The sequence below is a fragment of the Amia ocellicauda genome, chromosome 1, assembly GCF_036373705.1.
Source record: "Amia ocellicauda isolate fAmiCal2 chromosome 1, fAmiCal2.hap1, whole genome shotgun sequence".
Lineage (NCBI taxonomy): Eukaryota > Metazoa > Chordata > Actinopteri > Amiiformes > Amiidae > Amia > Amia ocellicauda.
Genome location: NC_089850.1, coordinates 50,242,883 through 50,257,487, shown reverse-complemented (window position 1 = coordinate 50,257,487; position 14,605 = coordinate 50,242,883). Strand labels below are relative to the sequence as shown.

The 14,605-nt window shown below is 43.4% G+C and overlaps 1 protein-coding gene across 4 annotated transcripts in view; it reads left to right on the top strand.

Moving 5' to 3' along the window:
- The first annotated feature begins 2,075 nt into the window (after positions 1 to 2,075).
- The window catches only part of robo3 (roundabout, axon guidance receptor, homolog 3 (Drosophila)), a 76,605-nt gene continuing 64,075 nt past the window's right edge, over positions 2,076 to 14,605 (top strand). For all 4 annotated transcript variants that reach the window (XM_066708059.1, XM_066708040.1, XM_066708050.1 and 1 more), the window contains exon 1: positions 2,076 to 2,760. In XM_066708059.1, the coding sequence (XP_066564156.1) occupies positions 2,697 to 2,760 (64 nt within the window). In that variant the 5' untranslated portion in view covers positions 2,076 to 2,696. The remainder of the gene's footprint in view (positions 2,761 to 14,605) is intronic.

Below are 14,605 nucleotides of genomic sequence, written 5' to 3'. Positions count from 1 at the left end.
GAAACACCGAAATCCATTAGGGCTCATGTCATCACATATCAGCTAATTAAACCTGGGGACTAATTCATCAGATTCATTTAGAAATTAAAACAGGCCCACAGTGCAGAGAATGCGATAAAAGTTAATCCTTTAACAATTCATTCAAAACAGGTGTGCGGATGTCGTGAAGAAAATGTGGCACTAAGGGGCTTGTTAAATTGGCATTGGTTACGTAGAATGTCTGTTTCTTTATTCGTCATTAGTTTTTTCAGAACCTTTTCTATCAAACGTTTGATAAATAATCCTCCACCAAGTTTAAAATTACTTGTGGGAGCCACAGGCAAAATGTGAGCCATTATACAATACATACTAATCATCCCAAAAGCAGTTTTTAATGTTGTATGTGCATCGGATGCCTACATAAATTGACAGAAACATCTATTTTTTTTTTCCTAGTGGACTCCCTTTTCTCTGTTGCATTTTGAACGTGCAAAGGAGAGCTTTTTGAATTCTTACACTAAATGAACATTTCCCTATGTCCTCTGTTTCACACTGTGCTATATATGGTATTGCATCTTGTAGCTTTAGTGCAGCCCAGCTCCCTCTTGGTGTTGTGTGATTGCCACGTTTGTTGCCTATCGCAATGAATCGTGTGTTCTCCACTGTACTGCCTTGGATTCTATCACATTGCGTTAGTTTTTCCTGCACTAGGTTGTGCTTTAGTGGCCTGTGTCTCCTCATGTTGGGTTTATGGTCTCTAGCAGCACACAATGTACTGTCTTCTCACGCTTGATCATGTAATACTGCTTTAGGGAATCTGGGATCATGTTGGATTGGTTGTTTTGTCTGTTTGGTAGTGTTAATAATACGTTCTCTATTTTTCTGCAATTCAAACAACACTGTGCTTCTTTTGCATTTTTAACACCAATAAAACACCCTGCCTATTATTGTGATGATGATGATGATGATGATGATGTTTGGATAAACACTATCACCTTCGTTCTTGCACTCTCTTGTACATACAATTACCCATTTATACAGGTGGGTTTTTACTGGAGCAATCTAAATAAAGTGTCTTTCTCAAGGGGACAACAGCAGTGTCCCCCACCTAAGATTGATCCCCACGACCCTCATGAGTCCAGAGCCCTGAGCACTACTCCACACTGCTGTCCATTTTATGCTCATCAATAATAATAGTAATAATAGTAACTTACATATTATCATCAACATGAACATACCTGCTACTATACTACAACTACTATCCTACTTACATTAACATACTATTACTGATGCGCACTATTTCCTAACCTAAATTCTACTACTTATATTTCGATTACAAACTATCACTGATATTTTCCTGCACTACCAAAACACACACACACACATACAAAACCGTCCAGTAATATGCAAAAAGTGTGGTCACATGCAGACAAAGTATCTTCAGATTTTACAGACTATACAAGATATAACCTCGTTTCATGTTTTATTTTTATTTGCTTTTCTTTCATTCTTTCATTTGTCCCACTGCATTCCAAACTGAGTAATACAATCACATGGATCACATTAACGACAACAACACTACAAGTTATGCTGACTTTGCAGAGCACCAAATCACAAAGCACAAAGTGTATCGATGTCTTTAGCTGTATTATACCATGGCATATTAAAACTGCCAGGCTTTATTACCCAGATGACTGATTTATACAAAGTTATTACTGTCGGGTTGAAATTAATATATTTAAACCCTAGATGGCAGATTTATGTTTTATGCATTATTTATTTAGAGGGTTATATAGAAGAAGAAAAAAGTATTCAGCAAAAATCTGCTGTTTAATTATATATTTGTTATTATTATTTTTAATTGGAGTAACAGCCCCCTTTCCTTTGCTTAAGTTCTCCCTTTAAGGACATTCACTTGAAAATGCACACAGTGTATGAAACAACTGTTGCATTTTTCAATTGAAAAAAAAGGAGATGCGTGGTTTTGATTTACTGTCTCTTTAAATAGGGAGTCTTTTGGGGGCTGTGGAGATGGTGAGGGGGTGGGCTCTAGAGAAGGGCTGGTGGGATCTCGCCGTCCTCCGGCTCCTCTCATTCAAATTAAGACTAAGGCACCGGGAGAGAGGGGTGGTAGGGGCTTGGAGGCATCGGCCAGAATTAAACCTTCACTTCCTCCCTCACCGCTTGCTCCACGCCACAGACACATAAGGGGACAAGAAGACAACAGCAACAGAAAGAAAATGATCATGCAAGACATGAAGAGTAAACCTCAGTGAACTCATACAAACCAGCCAAGGCGATATATACATTTATCTCCTGTTCCGGAGAGCGAGGACTGGATCTGTTATTCTGGTGTGTGTGTGTGTGTGTGTGTGTGTGTGTGTGTGTGTGTTGGTGGGTTAGCTGATCGCTACCCAAAGCATATAAGAAATGCAGTAAGAAAGAAACTAGCAAACAAACGAGCAAAGCCAAGGGGACAGTGGTCTTGGAGGATGACAGACGTGGAGTCGGGGTGATGCTGCGCCTGTCTGCAGCTCCGGGACGCAGTTGGCCAAGTTGTGCGGTGCGCATCACGGGCTCCGCTTGGCACCGCGCCGGGGTCCCTGTCTGTTAACTTTGGATACAGCCGGATACACGAAAAGACACTGTTATTTGTTCTTCCGTGGAGGGAATAGACAGTGCATTTACACACCACTGAGACAGACCAGGAGCGCACCATGCTCGCCCGCCGCGCCTCGGCTGCGCTGCCGCTGCTGTGCGCTCTCCTCTGCGCCGCTTTGGGTGAGTTAGCTGCAGGCTGCCGGGATCTGTGTGGGACCTGTCCGCTCTCACGTCTGCGTGTCTCATAGTATGCATGAAAAGTCTTGATTACTGCATGTGAGTATCGTATTGGGCTGGCTCAGCATATATCTAGACAATGATTTCACTATAGTAGCATCACCATCTATTCATGTATCTATCCAGAGCTTGTTTGGCTGGACTTATTGCATCAGTGTATGTGATGATAATGATACATTTAAAATAATACATAAGTGAGCACTAAGTGATCATTGCTGCGAGAATCAAAAGGGTTTAGTAGGGCAGCTTGAATCCAAAACATATGCCACCTACACACGTTACAAGACATGTATGATTAAAACCAGCGGAGAGCAGCATGTGAAAGACAATAACTGTGCGTGGTATGATCTGCGTAATGGAAATGGAGAGTACCGTGGTGTGGTCTGATCACCGCTCCTGTCCTCTCCTACTTCATTGATCATGTTATGTGTCATGTGTCCTCTCCTGTAGTGTCCTCTCCTTTGCGCGCTATATGGGGTCTTCAAACTTTATGAAGCCCTGTTTTAGCTGTATTGAATAGAGATGTTGCGCCTCGACGTGGGGAGGGTGCTTTGTTGTGACCCTCCTGATCCGGACTGCAACACTGCATTTCTGTCCACCGATGTCTCCCAATCGTCTTACTCTGGTAGCATTCAAACCTCTTTGCGACTTATTGAATGTGATAGTGGGGGAGACTGAAGCTTTTGCAGATAGACAATATTTTCCCTATAATTGTTTGACTTGGTGGCATGTCAGCACATTGCAGGTTTCAGTGGGTCCTTGTTAGGAGATCGCCAATGTGAGCATCACTGGAGCACAGTAGTGTCCCATTAGGTCCCTGTCCCTCATCTTTCTGACACCATCTGTCGATTACTGTAACCCCAGGCACAGTTAAGTCATACTGTGTGGAATCGTGTTTGATGTTTGTTAAGCAGAATCCGATAACTCCTGTTTATTATTATCATTATTATTTCAATGTCAGATGTTTATTTAAAGATCCGAGAAGGAAAACAGAGAAGATGAGATTCTTCTCGGGTCAGAGCAGACTGATGTCATATGGCAATTCATGGCATAGACAGTATATTGGTATGCATCGCTCTTGCTGAGGTTTCCTAAGGATTAAATGTGTTTCAGATGTCCCAACTTTGCAATGACAATTTTAAGCTCGCATGGCCAAAAGCAGGGAATTAAGTGAGTCATAAGATACACAAATTAGTCTTTCGGCTTGCTGCAGGCGGTTTTCTTACAGTGGGCATTGCTTTTGCGATGATGGTAAAGCCTAATGCTGGACTAGACTGTAATTAAACTTAGTTTGCTTACTTGACCATAAATATATGCGATTGCTAAGTCGCATGGGGCACAGATCTGGGCTGTCTGCTTCCAGCTTCCTCTAATGAGTAGATTGAGAGCTGTGAAATGGAAGTGTACATGGGTGCATGTCCTGCAGGGTCGGGGCTTGTGGTGCAGTGTGGTGTGTTGTTTTGTGTAAGGGAAGTACAGTCCCTTCAAGTTCTTAATACATATCTCTCAGGCTAGCATGTATAGTCATATTTTTCTTCAACAGTCTGGAGTCAACAGTTCATTTATTACCAAGGCCTTCAGAGAGCCAGGGCATGCACGCAGAGAACAGTCCCTACTGTCCCCCAACTCTGAATTCAGACCATCATTCAGCAGTCACTTATACAAAGAAATTGGTGAACAACAGCTCCATATAAAGAAACATGTTTAAAAGAAATAGCGATGTGTTACAGATACACTTGTAGTCTAGATTGGATTCTTTAGACAAAAGGTATCATAAGTAAATGTGGCCGAGTCGATGCTGGTATTATAGCCTCTTTTTCGACTTGCCTGCAGCTGGGGTTTTATAAGAATTGATCAAAACGTGTTTACTGAAGCAAAAATGCAAGAGTGTATACAGGTTATCTTGTCAGTTGGGTGATTGACGTAATGCAGAATGCTCTTACTTTGGGAGCCTTCCAAAGTATTCCATCTGAAAAGGACAAAGTGGCATTGAATAAGCACACAGGACGGGTTCTAAGAAAAGCATCTGGATTGAACCCTCCTCTCCAGGGCTCCGAGGCCGAAAGTGTGAAATGCTATGTACAGGGCTGGTGTAGGGCAATAAAAATAGGTTTTGACCTGATCTCGCAGGTGTTCCCTGATATGGACCATGCAGTGTGTTTTGGTCTGGGTCTGCCTCCCCTCCACAAATCAGGAATCCCTTTATGAGATGGAGGGGGGAGGGGGATGTCGGTGGGTCATACATATTTTAATAGCTGAAACACTTTGGGGAAATACACTTTTTATTTATTTATTTAGTTATTTTGCCTGGTATCAAAAGTCAGTTATGAGCAAACAAACAAAAAGAACAGAGAAAAGCTGATCTTTCTGTAGTTTTCCCTGTCGAATAGACTGATAGTATATGCCCACAAAAAAAGAGAGAGAAAAACCTTCAGTAGAAGTTTCACAAGCCACTGTCTGTAAGATGGTGTGCGGCAGCAAATCCTGAAGGGCACATCCACTTGGAGACCCCTCTCTTTGTAAGAAGAGCCGCTTCAAAGGGATCTCTGTGAATAAGCTGCAGGGAGAGCACCGTAAACTGGCGTGATGGGCAGAGAGAAAAACAACCAGTCTGCATCAAAGCAGCTGCAGCTCACAGTGTTGTGTGTGGGAATGCGAGGAGCTCGACCCAAGATTTAAAATCCAGCTCAATGTGAAAACCTCCCCCGCAATGCCAAATCAGAACCGGAGACTCCTTAGCATCTTGACAGTGGTTTTCATTAACAATGCGCAAGTGGACTTGTACAATGGAGGGTTAAGAAATAGAAAGCTTGCCTTTTTTATTTCTTGTGCTGTGTGTTCCTCTCATGGTGTGAGTTTATCTCCCCTAGTTGGCCTGTGAGTTATTAGACATTTTTCAGGGGCTTCTAGCACTTTATGCTTAAGTGCTTGCTGTTAAGAATTTCCCTCCCCATTCGCTTATTTCCCAGGGATTACTGAGATGTTGCCGTTTCGCAGCGGAAGGGGCTGATCTGTGACTGCTCTGCTGGGCTGCCTGAGTCTGTATTTTATGGGGCTGTAAACAGTGTAATCCAGGGGATAGCAACATCTGGGGAAATAATCCTTCAGTGAGTCCAGATGCTTCAATGAGACAAATTACATACAGACTGTTGCTTGCTTTCAGGTCTGCCACCATACATAGCATACTTTTTCAAAGCAATGCAAACATAAAATAAATAAATAATCATTATTATTATAATCTGAACCTTTTACTGATAAAATGATAATACTTATTTGCTTTATTTGGTGTTGATGTTGTGGAAGTGTTGAGATTTGGCAGTTTAACTGTGTGTATGGAATTTAAACAGATGATGCGAAGTGATGCAAACACTAGTTCACATTTTAATGGACTGTCGCACTCGTTGTGTTGGCTTCACAACAGCTGGAGCAAAAATACAGCTGAGTAGGTTAAAGGGACATGGATCACAATATTGCAAATAATGGTCATCAGTTTGGATTGAAGATCTTGCACTTCTGTTAAATCTTTAAATCCTTGTTCGCTTTCTGATGCTCAAAACTACTATGTTTTTTCTGAGCTCCTTGTTTTCATTTGCAGTTGTGCAGGTATCTTCCCCCGAGTCAAAGCAAAACGACTTTTAGTGTGGCTCTCTTCCACTCAACTGGTCTTATTTGGCCAGCCTCCGACACTTACTTCAAACCCTTACAGTTTGAATATAGTAGTACCTTCGGTTGGGGGCAGCAGTAAAATGTGCTTGTCCAGGAATCAAAGGGAGCACAGAGGCCTTTGTGAGGTGTGAGGTGACAATAAAGAGAGACTAAATTGTTCCAGGTCCCTTTAGTAACTCCCTCAAGGTCCTGCTGGGCTGTAGAGTGGCTGACCCTCTCCCTGTCACCAGTTCACACCTGATAAAACCATTTTGCAGTTACTTTTACTGTGTGTTTTGTGGAGGAGACCAGCAACCTGTTCAAAAAGCGCTAAAGTAGCTTGGACAATGATGGAATGCAAACAAAAAACAAAATTGTAATTTCACAGTTCTGTCATTCTCCATTCTGGAGTTTTGAGTTCACAAGGTTGCTGTGTTGTGTACATTACTTTTAATGTATTTTCTGTAGGGAAGGTTACAAGCAATGACCATGGTTATGCGTGACCATCTGAAATGTATGTTTGTTAAGTTTCTTTTGAAGTCATTTTAAGAGTCTACAAAACAGCAATCAAAATGGTCCTGAATGTAACTAAAGCCCTGACTGCCTATTGCAACACTAATGGCTCCTGGTTTTAAGTTATGTCACAGCTCTCGCATGTGAACAACCCTGTTAATGTAAAGAGCAGTGATTGTATACAGGTGTTGTGTCACTTTTTTAAGCAGGAAAAAGTGCTCCTCATAGAATCACTGCTGTACCTGGATGTACAGGAAACAGCCAAGCAGCGATGTAGCGCTGAAGGGATGCGATAAATTGTCATTTCTGTGTCAAGGCTCTAACCTCCAAGGACCTTGGTTATTACACACACTGCCTTTCCCAGTAGTGTTTGCACAGTGCTCTGTAATTACTGTTTGTGGATATGTCATTACCTCAAAAGTGCAATCTTTGAAACGAGCTGTGTGGACATATCCCAGTGATGACTCACTCAACTTAAAGACAACGGCTCTTCCCGTAGCTGCTGTGTAAACAACTGGACGTTTAAGTGCTGGTCAATAAACCAGGAGAGGGCTTATCTCTCCTGCTGGAGAGCCCCCCCGTTTCCTTTTTATCCCTGTCAAACCTGGTCTTAAATCTCAGCCTTACTCTAGGAAGCTTGTCAATGAAGTCTTCTTTAGTCTTGTTAGGTTCATGTGTCTTTAAGTGTGCCTTCAGGCCTTAAAGGTAGTTTGCCAACAGTCTACTGGCTATTGTTGTATTGTATTTGTCTTAGCAAATTCAGTGCTATTCAAACAGCAGTCTTGGTGAGATGTTGTGATCTCAATAGTTGTTATCAGAGGACAGGAAGAAGTTTCATTCTTGTTATTTCTTTCTTTTCCTTCCTTCTTTTTAATTTTTTTCCCCCTTTTCATATTTACTTTTTAAATCTCCAGTGCGTGAAGCAAAATAATCAAAGAAAAGCAACATCTTCTGTTGCCTGGTAGGCTATCCTCCTGGGTAGAATTGCAGAGACAGTAAAAGTGTTTGCAAGACCCTTGAGTTTTGTGGCAGGAGCACAGTAGAAACCAATGGCTTCTTTATTTGTTTAGTATGAATTTGTGGATATTTGAGAGGCGCGCAATCGATCTACAAACAGCACAATAATAAGGCTTTGCAGAATAAACGAAAAAAAGACACAACAACCTCTTTACACCCCTGCTGCTGACAGGGCACCCTAGTTAACCCCTGCACCCTGGATTGTTTGACATGGCTGTCCGTCCTGAACGAGGACACAACAATGCAACATCATCAATCTGCACAGCTTCCTGCACATTTCTCAGAGTCGTGGACAGATTAATGGTGCTTTGCATTAGTTCCAGTGCATGTGAAGGGTCCTGTGTTCCCGGAGCTAAGGGCAAGATTCACTGGCGTCATCAGGAAGAGACGTAGCAGGAAACACAACAGGGCTCTGTCATGAGTGAGGCTTTACTGTCTTATGGCGCCTTATGGTGGTTCCCCCCAAAGAGCTGTGCTTCACTAGTATTATCACTTGCTAACAGAAATATTTTGTGGAGCCTTTTTTTTGTGAAATACAGAATTGAAAACCAGCAAATATGTTGTATTTCTTTACTTTTATTTTTTTTGTGCGATAAATAGGGGTCTTTGTTTCCCTTATTTTTTTAAAAATGTCGACACTTTTCATTTTGTGGTTTCTGCGTGTCTGTGCTCCAGCCATTGGACAATAATGCAGAAGCAGCTGACTGTGTGTGAGGAGGGCTGTAGTGAAGCTGCTCAAGGGCTCTTCATTCTGTGGCGTGTTTGCACTTAGAATGGGCCACTTCAGGAGTGACACACACACACACACACACACACACACACAGTGAGGCTTCCCCACACAGCTCACCTCCGCAGCTTTGCAGGACAGAACACCCACAGAACTGTAAAAGCAGAGCAAAACAGCACCCAGCACAACTTCATAAACTAAATAAAGTGTCGCCCAGCTCTGTTACAATAACACTGCTATAGAAAATGGCAAATAGATTTAAACAGTAAGCATTTGGAAGCTGTGACACAGGCCAGTGCCCTGGGCATGGCTGAGGGGGCTGCTGGGGTGAGGGTAGGGAGGGCACTGCCCTGCGTAGTCGGCCCTCAGGCAGCGTGGGAACATGAGCGGGTGTAGCTGCTGGCTGGGCCTGTTGTGGGATGTGGGACAGGCAGTTCTGGCTGGCGATGTGCCGCTCGGCTGGGCTGACTGATCGCCTTCTCCGCTTGTGTGAGAACAGTGGCTGTGAAGCGCGATGTGTGTTGGGGAAAAGCAGCAGGAAGTAATAAGGGGTGTGTGTGACTGCGCATGAGGGGGCAGATATCACCGACCCTGTCGCAGTGAGCTGGAAACCCCATAATAGGCTGTGACTTTCAGAAATTGCTGGGGATCTCTGTCACATTTAGGTTGATTTGAATTTGTTTGTTTGTGTGAGCGAGGAAATACCCCTGGGTGCGTGTGTGTGAACGTTTTGGTTGTTGTTCTGTCTTGGTAGGTGAACCTCCTCTTGTTGAGGTGCAGAGGTGTGTGCATTGTATTTGGGTGTTTATTAGTAGCAATATGTCTCTTAATTGTAACCTGACCGAATCACAGTGCCAAGGCTTTGTCTTCCAGTCTTCTCTGATTGATTTTGGCAAATTAATAAATGCATCTTATATTCAGTATGCATCATGTTGTCTATAAAGACACTGTGTTAATACTGCATGTCTTTTACTTTCTTAAGCACGTTCTTTTAATTAGACTAGTATTTCCTTTGCCCTGAACCATGCTTTGTGGTGCTAGAGTAATCTTATTTGGGCTTTAAATTAAATTTAGAAAAAGAATCAGAGGAAATTGCGAGAGTGGATTAGAGCTAACATGGGCTCATCAGCAGCAATATGCCAATCCAAGCAAAAGCAAGCCATGGCACATTTTCTCAGTTTATTTGCATTTTCTTTTATTTTTTTTATTCTAATTTGCATAGAATGGTAATGAAGTGGGGCCATACGAGGGAAAGATAGCCAGGGATCTGAATTCAGACAGAGTCGCAGCAGGCGCACGAGTCTACCTGAAGTCATGCGGATGCAGGCTGTCCCAGTTCTCTGGCTAAAACAGCACATCCCCAGATTAGTGCTGAAATGGGAAGCGGCAAGGAATAGACATTCAGATACAGGCAGACAGGAGATGCTTTGAGTCAAAGGCCCAGATAAAGCAGAGCAGACACTTGCATGCACATTAAACATGTGCGGGTAGACCGTACAACAGGCTGTGGCACAGAACAAGAACACATCCTCACAGAAGGACAGAAATATCCTGTTCTCACACACGCCACAAAGATGCCCAGCGTTACTCTAGGCACAAAGAGCATTGGGGCATAAAACAAAGCATGCAACACATATGGGGTCTCCCCCCACCCCCCTCTTCTTCAAAGTCAGTCATGCCAGTGTCAGGTCTTGTACATGTTCAAGAGCGGATACGTGTTTGTCTGTGTCTTGGAAGATCAGATTTGCACAGCGTGTGTCAGGTTTTTTTTTAAACATATGTGTTTTTGATGTGACCTGCGGACGTGAGCCTTGTGTTCAAGGTGCAGCTCTGAACAGGGCCCACCTCTTTGAAATGCAGAGACAGAGAGACAGATGAGGCTGGGGAGCACATCGTGGCTGTGTCTGCCAGCTCCCCCCCAACACACACACACAGTTCGCCAGGGAGTCAAGCAGAGACTCCAGATTGTATCAGAGGGTAGGGGATACAGGAACCGTCTCAGACGCTTGCACAGTGCAGCGGCTCTGCAAGTCGTGCTTGAGTGTGTGTGTCTGTGTGCAGAGCACGCCGGAGCCAGGGTGCTGTAGGGGGGCTGAGTCCCGCTGCCGGCCGCCAGGCCTTCGCTGCAAACATCGCTGCGCTGGCTGGGCCTCTTGTGTGTTTGGGCTGTGAAGGACACATCAAACAGCAGCCACAATGCCATGTGTGCACTTCCATTCAGGGCCTGTGCGGACGCAGGCAGCACCAGCCCTTCTCTGTTGCTTCATTAACACAGGACCTGATGTTCTAAACACACTTCGGCTGTTTACTTTCTTTCTGTCACTGCTGCCCTCCTCTCCTGTTTTTCTTCCATTCTGCCATTCTTCTATTCCCTCTTTCCCTCTTTCTTTCTTTCTTTCTTTCTTTCTGTATTTCTTTCTTTGTACGCTTCCCCCCCACCCCACCCCTCATATTCCACATCCCCCATAGATATCAAAATGGATTGTCATCATGATCTTAATGTCAGTCCTGTTTACTGAGTGTCTCTTTACTGGAGCTCCGAGGCTTTATAGATCCCCCCCCCCCCCCCCCCCCGCTCTTATAGGAAGAGGAGCTGCAAATCCTCCACAGAGGATTAAGCGGCTGATTCGAGCGGCAGGCTGGGAACGATGCAGTAAGTTCAAAGAAATAAAAAAAAGAGGCAAATTTGCAGAGCATGTGTTCTGTGTAAAAAAAAAAATGAACGAATACCAATCACACATTTTCTTAATTGCTTAATAGATATATTCAGCATATTGTTGCCTTGCAGGCTGACTGATAAAAAGACAAACAAACTGGGAAGCATAAGCTGCAATGTCCCTAGAAAAGCCAGATTTTACAAGACTTAATTTAGCTTTTCTTTACCCCCCCACCTCTCTCTGTCTGCAGAATGTTTGTAGTGTTAAAACAACACAAGGGGGAGCAGGGGCCTGAGAGGAGTGTTTATTTTGCTGGATTATTGTGTCAGCAGGTACGGCTGTGGGCCTTATCCTCCTGCTTGAGTTTGTTTGACTGTTTTCCTCCCTTGTGATGGACAGCTCTCTTCAAGGGCCTTCACAGCAGCGTGAAGAGGTGCTGGAGCGGGGGGTTTGAGAAGGACCCAGTGATATACTCCAGCAGCCCTCAGGCCTGGTTATCAAGAGCAGATAAGGGGCTTTATCATGGCATTCCCAGGTATTCCGTAGCGGCATTAACAACACAATTTCACTTTGTCATTTCTCAGGGATAATTCTGGACACGGACACTTTAAAGCGGTGCTTGGTAATTACACAACAAATTGGCAGAGGAACATCTGTTAAATCTCTGATTAGACAGCTTCACCCCTCCTGGCGGGATCGCAGCAAGATGTATCAATGCATCTCACTGTGGACTTGCTGAGCGCTGGAAAATTGTATTGATCAATCATAATTTGTTATCTGTGATTTAACCATGTGCCACTTCCCCTAATGGTTTTGTCAGTAAGATTTCAGCGTGTTGAAATGTGTTGTATCTCTTCTTTTTAAATGCAATTATTATTGGACCCATTAACCAGCCATTTGTTAAGGTGCTTTTGAGTGTCTCTTAGCATAGTACAGCTTTTAATTTTACACATTTTTTTTTTTTTTTGCATAGTTTTGGGTTTGGCTTTTGTGTGTTCATAAAACATTCTGCAATCATTTGAGAATGCCTTTATTTCATTTTAATACCTTTTCACAGATGTTGATTAGCAGTAGTCTAAGACTACTCTACCTAATATAACATTGAATAGTCCCTGACTGGTGCTAATCTGTGCCTGTGAAACCAGCCTGTTTGTTTATGATGATGATCAATATTATTATTATTATTATAATAATTATTAGTATTATTGTTATTATTGGAAGGAAAGGACACTGATTATAATGGGTAGAGTCTGCTTTATACGTTCTGCCTTTATTGTGCTTCAGAGGAATACACACTGAGGAAATGAGACAACTCCCCCCCACACACCATTTCCAAATCCAAACAGTTAAGGCTGTGGTGGGAGCTGGAATGCAGTGAGGCGGGGGTGGGGGGTAATCGCTGGCATTAAAAAATAAAAAGACCTAGACTGTGATTGGGGAGGTCTGTCTGTCCCACTACACACAAGTCATTTCCTTCCACATTTTATTCATTTCCTGGTCCAATCATGCTCTGATAAGGACATGAGGACACATCCTGAACTCACAAAGTGAATTCCTATAATACTGGAGGGAAGCAGAACGGAACAGCAGAAGCACAACAGCAAGGAAAATAACAAAACAGACCCATGGTCACCCCCATTCTTCCTGGTGCAGCCTGCTGTCCTGACACACAGTCTGCTGTGCAAAGATCCCCCTGTCCTCGCAGAGACAGCAGAGCTCCCGCGCTGAGCCTTTAGACCGCGTGTTATCACAGCGATCTAGGGCTGCAGCTACGAGGTAATTACGCCCTGTGGAGAATTCCCAACAATGGAGCAGCGAGGTATTTTCATTGGGATAAGACTCCAGCTTCTCATTACAGCCCTTTTCATTGCACAGAATTAAACCCGTTGCAGAAAACAATGCCACTTGTGGTAGGCGACGTTCAATTAACGGGATTTCCACCCTTTCTTCAAAGATAACTCGGCGATGTCCTACATGTAATTAATGTGTCCCGTACATGTGTTTAGGGGCCCCACCGCAGAAAGGTTGATTAACAGTTCATATTCAATCCCATTGTCATATTCTTTCCCTCCCCCGGCAGCAACCTGATGTGTGCCTTTGTCTGTTTTTACAGTGCTTACAAACAATAGGTGTTCACTGGGCCTTGTAAGAGAAACAAACACACAGACACACACACAGCCGACTTCATACATAGTTGAAAGGTTGTTTCCTGCATCGCTCTGGGTTTTTTCACCTTAATGGCCTGCCGGGCACCAATCATGTCAATCTGTCAATGGATCAATACATAGATAGCCCTCAAGGACCAGAGCTGGAAACCCACTGCTGTGGAGCGTGCCAGTTCTGGGTCCAGGTTCAGTTCCGTTCAGGAACCCACTGCGGTAGAGCTTGCCGGTTCTGGGTCCTGGAGGAAGTGAGCAGGTCAGCGTTCCCGGCTGTGGTGGCTGATTCTGAGGAATTTGGCGGCAGTGGGATTAGGATTGCGCTGGGGGCTCAGTACTTGCTCGGCAGACGCAGAACCTCGCTCCCATCCGCACTGTGTGCTCGGGGGTGCAGTGCCGCTGTCTGGAGTTCATACTGCAGCTGGGCGTCAGCTTCACTGTCTCATTCCCTGACAGTATGTTATCCGTACGGTTGTTGTTTTTTGGTGTGTTTTTTTTCTTCCCTGAAATGACAAATCATAGCTGGAAGCAGACACCCCTTGGTGAAATCAAATATGTTTTCAATTTGTTTTAAAGATGTTGCATGCACCAGACATGTGGAGTAACTGAATAATGTAATGGGAGAGGGAGGCCATCGGACTATGAATACATTGTCAGGATGCTGTTCTCAGCTTTTAAATCAACCAAATCATAGCTGTTATATTCTCGTTATTTAAAAGGTAAAAAACATTCAAATTCAAATGGAAAATAACATATTGAGAATCTCTGAACAACATCCAAATTTTATAAAAAGTACTAAAATACGTTAAAAATCTTCAAAGACTTTAAATGTTAATATCACTGAGACCTGTTTTTCCTCTACAGTGACAGATACATAGGAATTGTAAATTAATTCTGCATGACTAGTGAAGGAATGACATGATGGACACAGACCGAGTCTGATTATTAGCCTGACATTCAGGGTACTGGCAATGTACATATTTGAAGTATTCAGAATTGCAAATGTAATTTTAAATAGACCAGAATATTACTCTTCATATATTTATTTCTTCATAAAAACAAATCCCAAG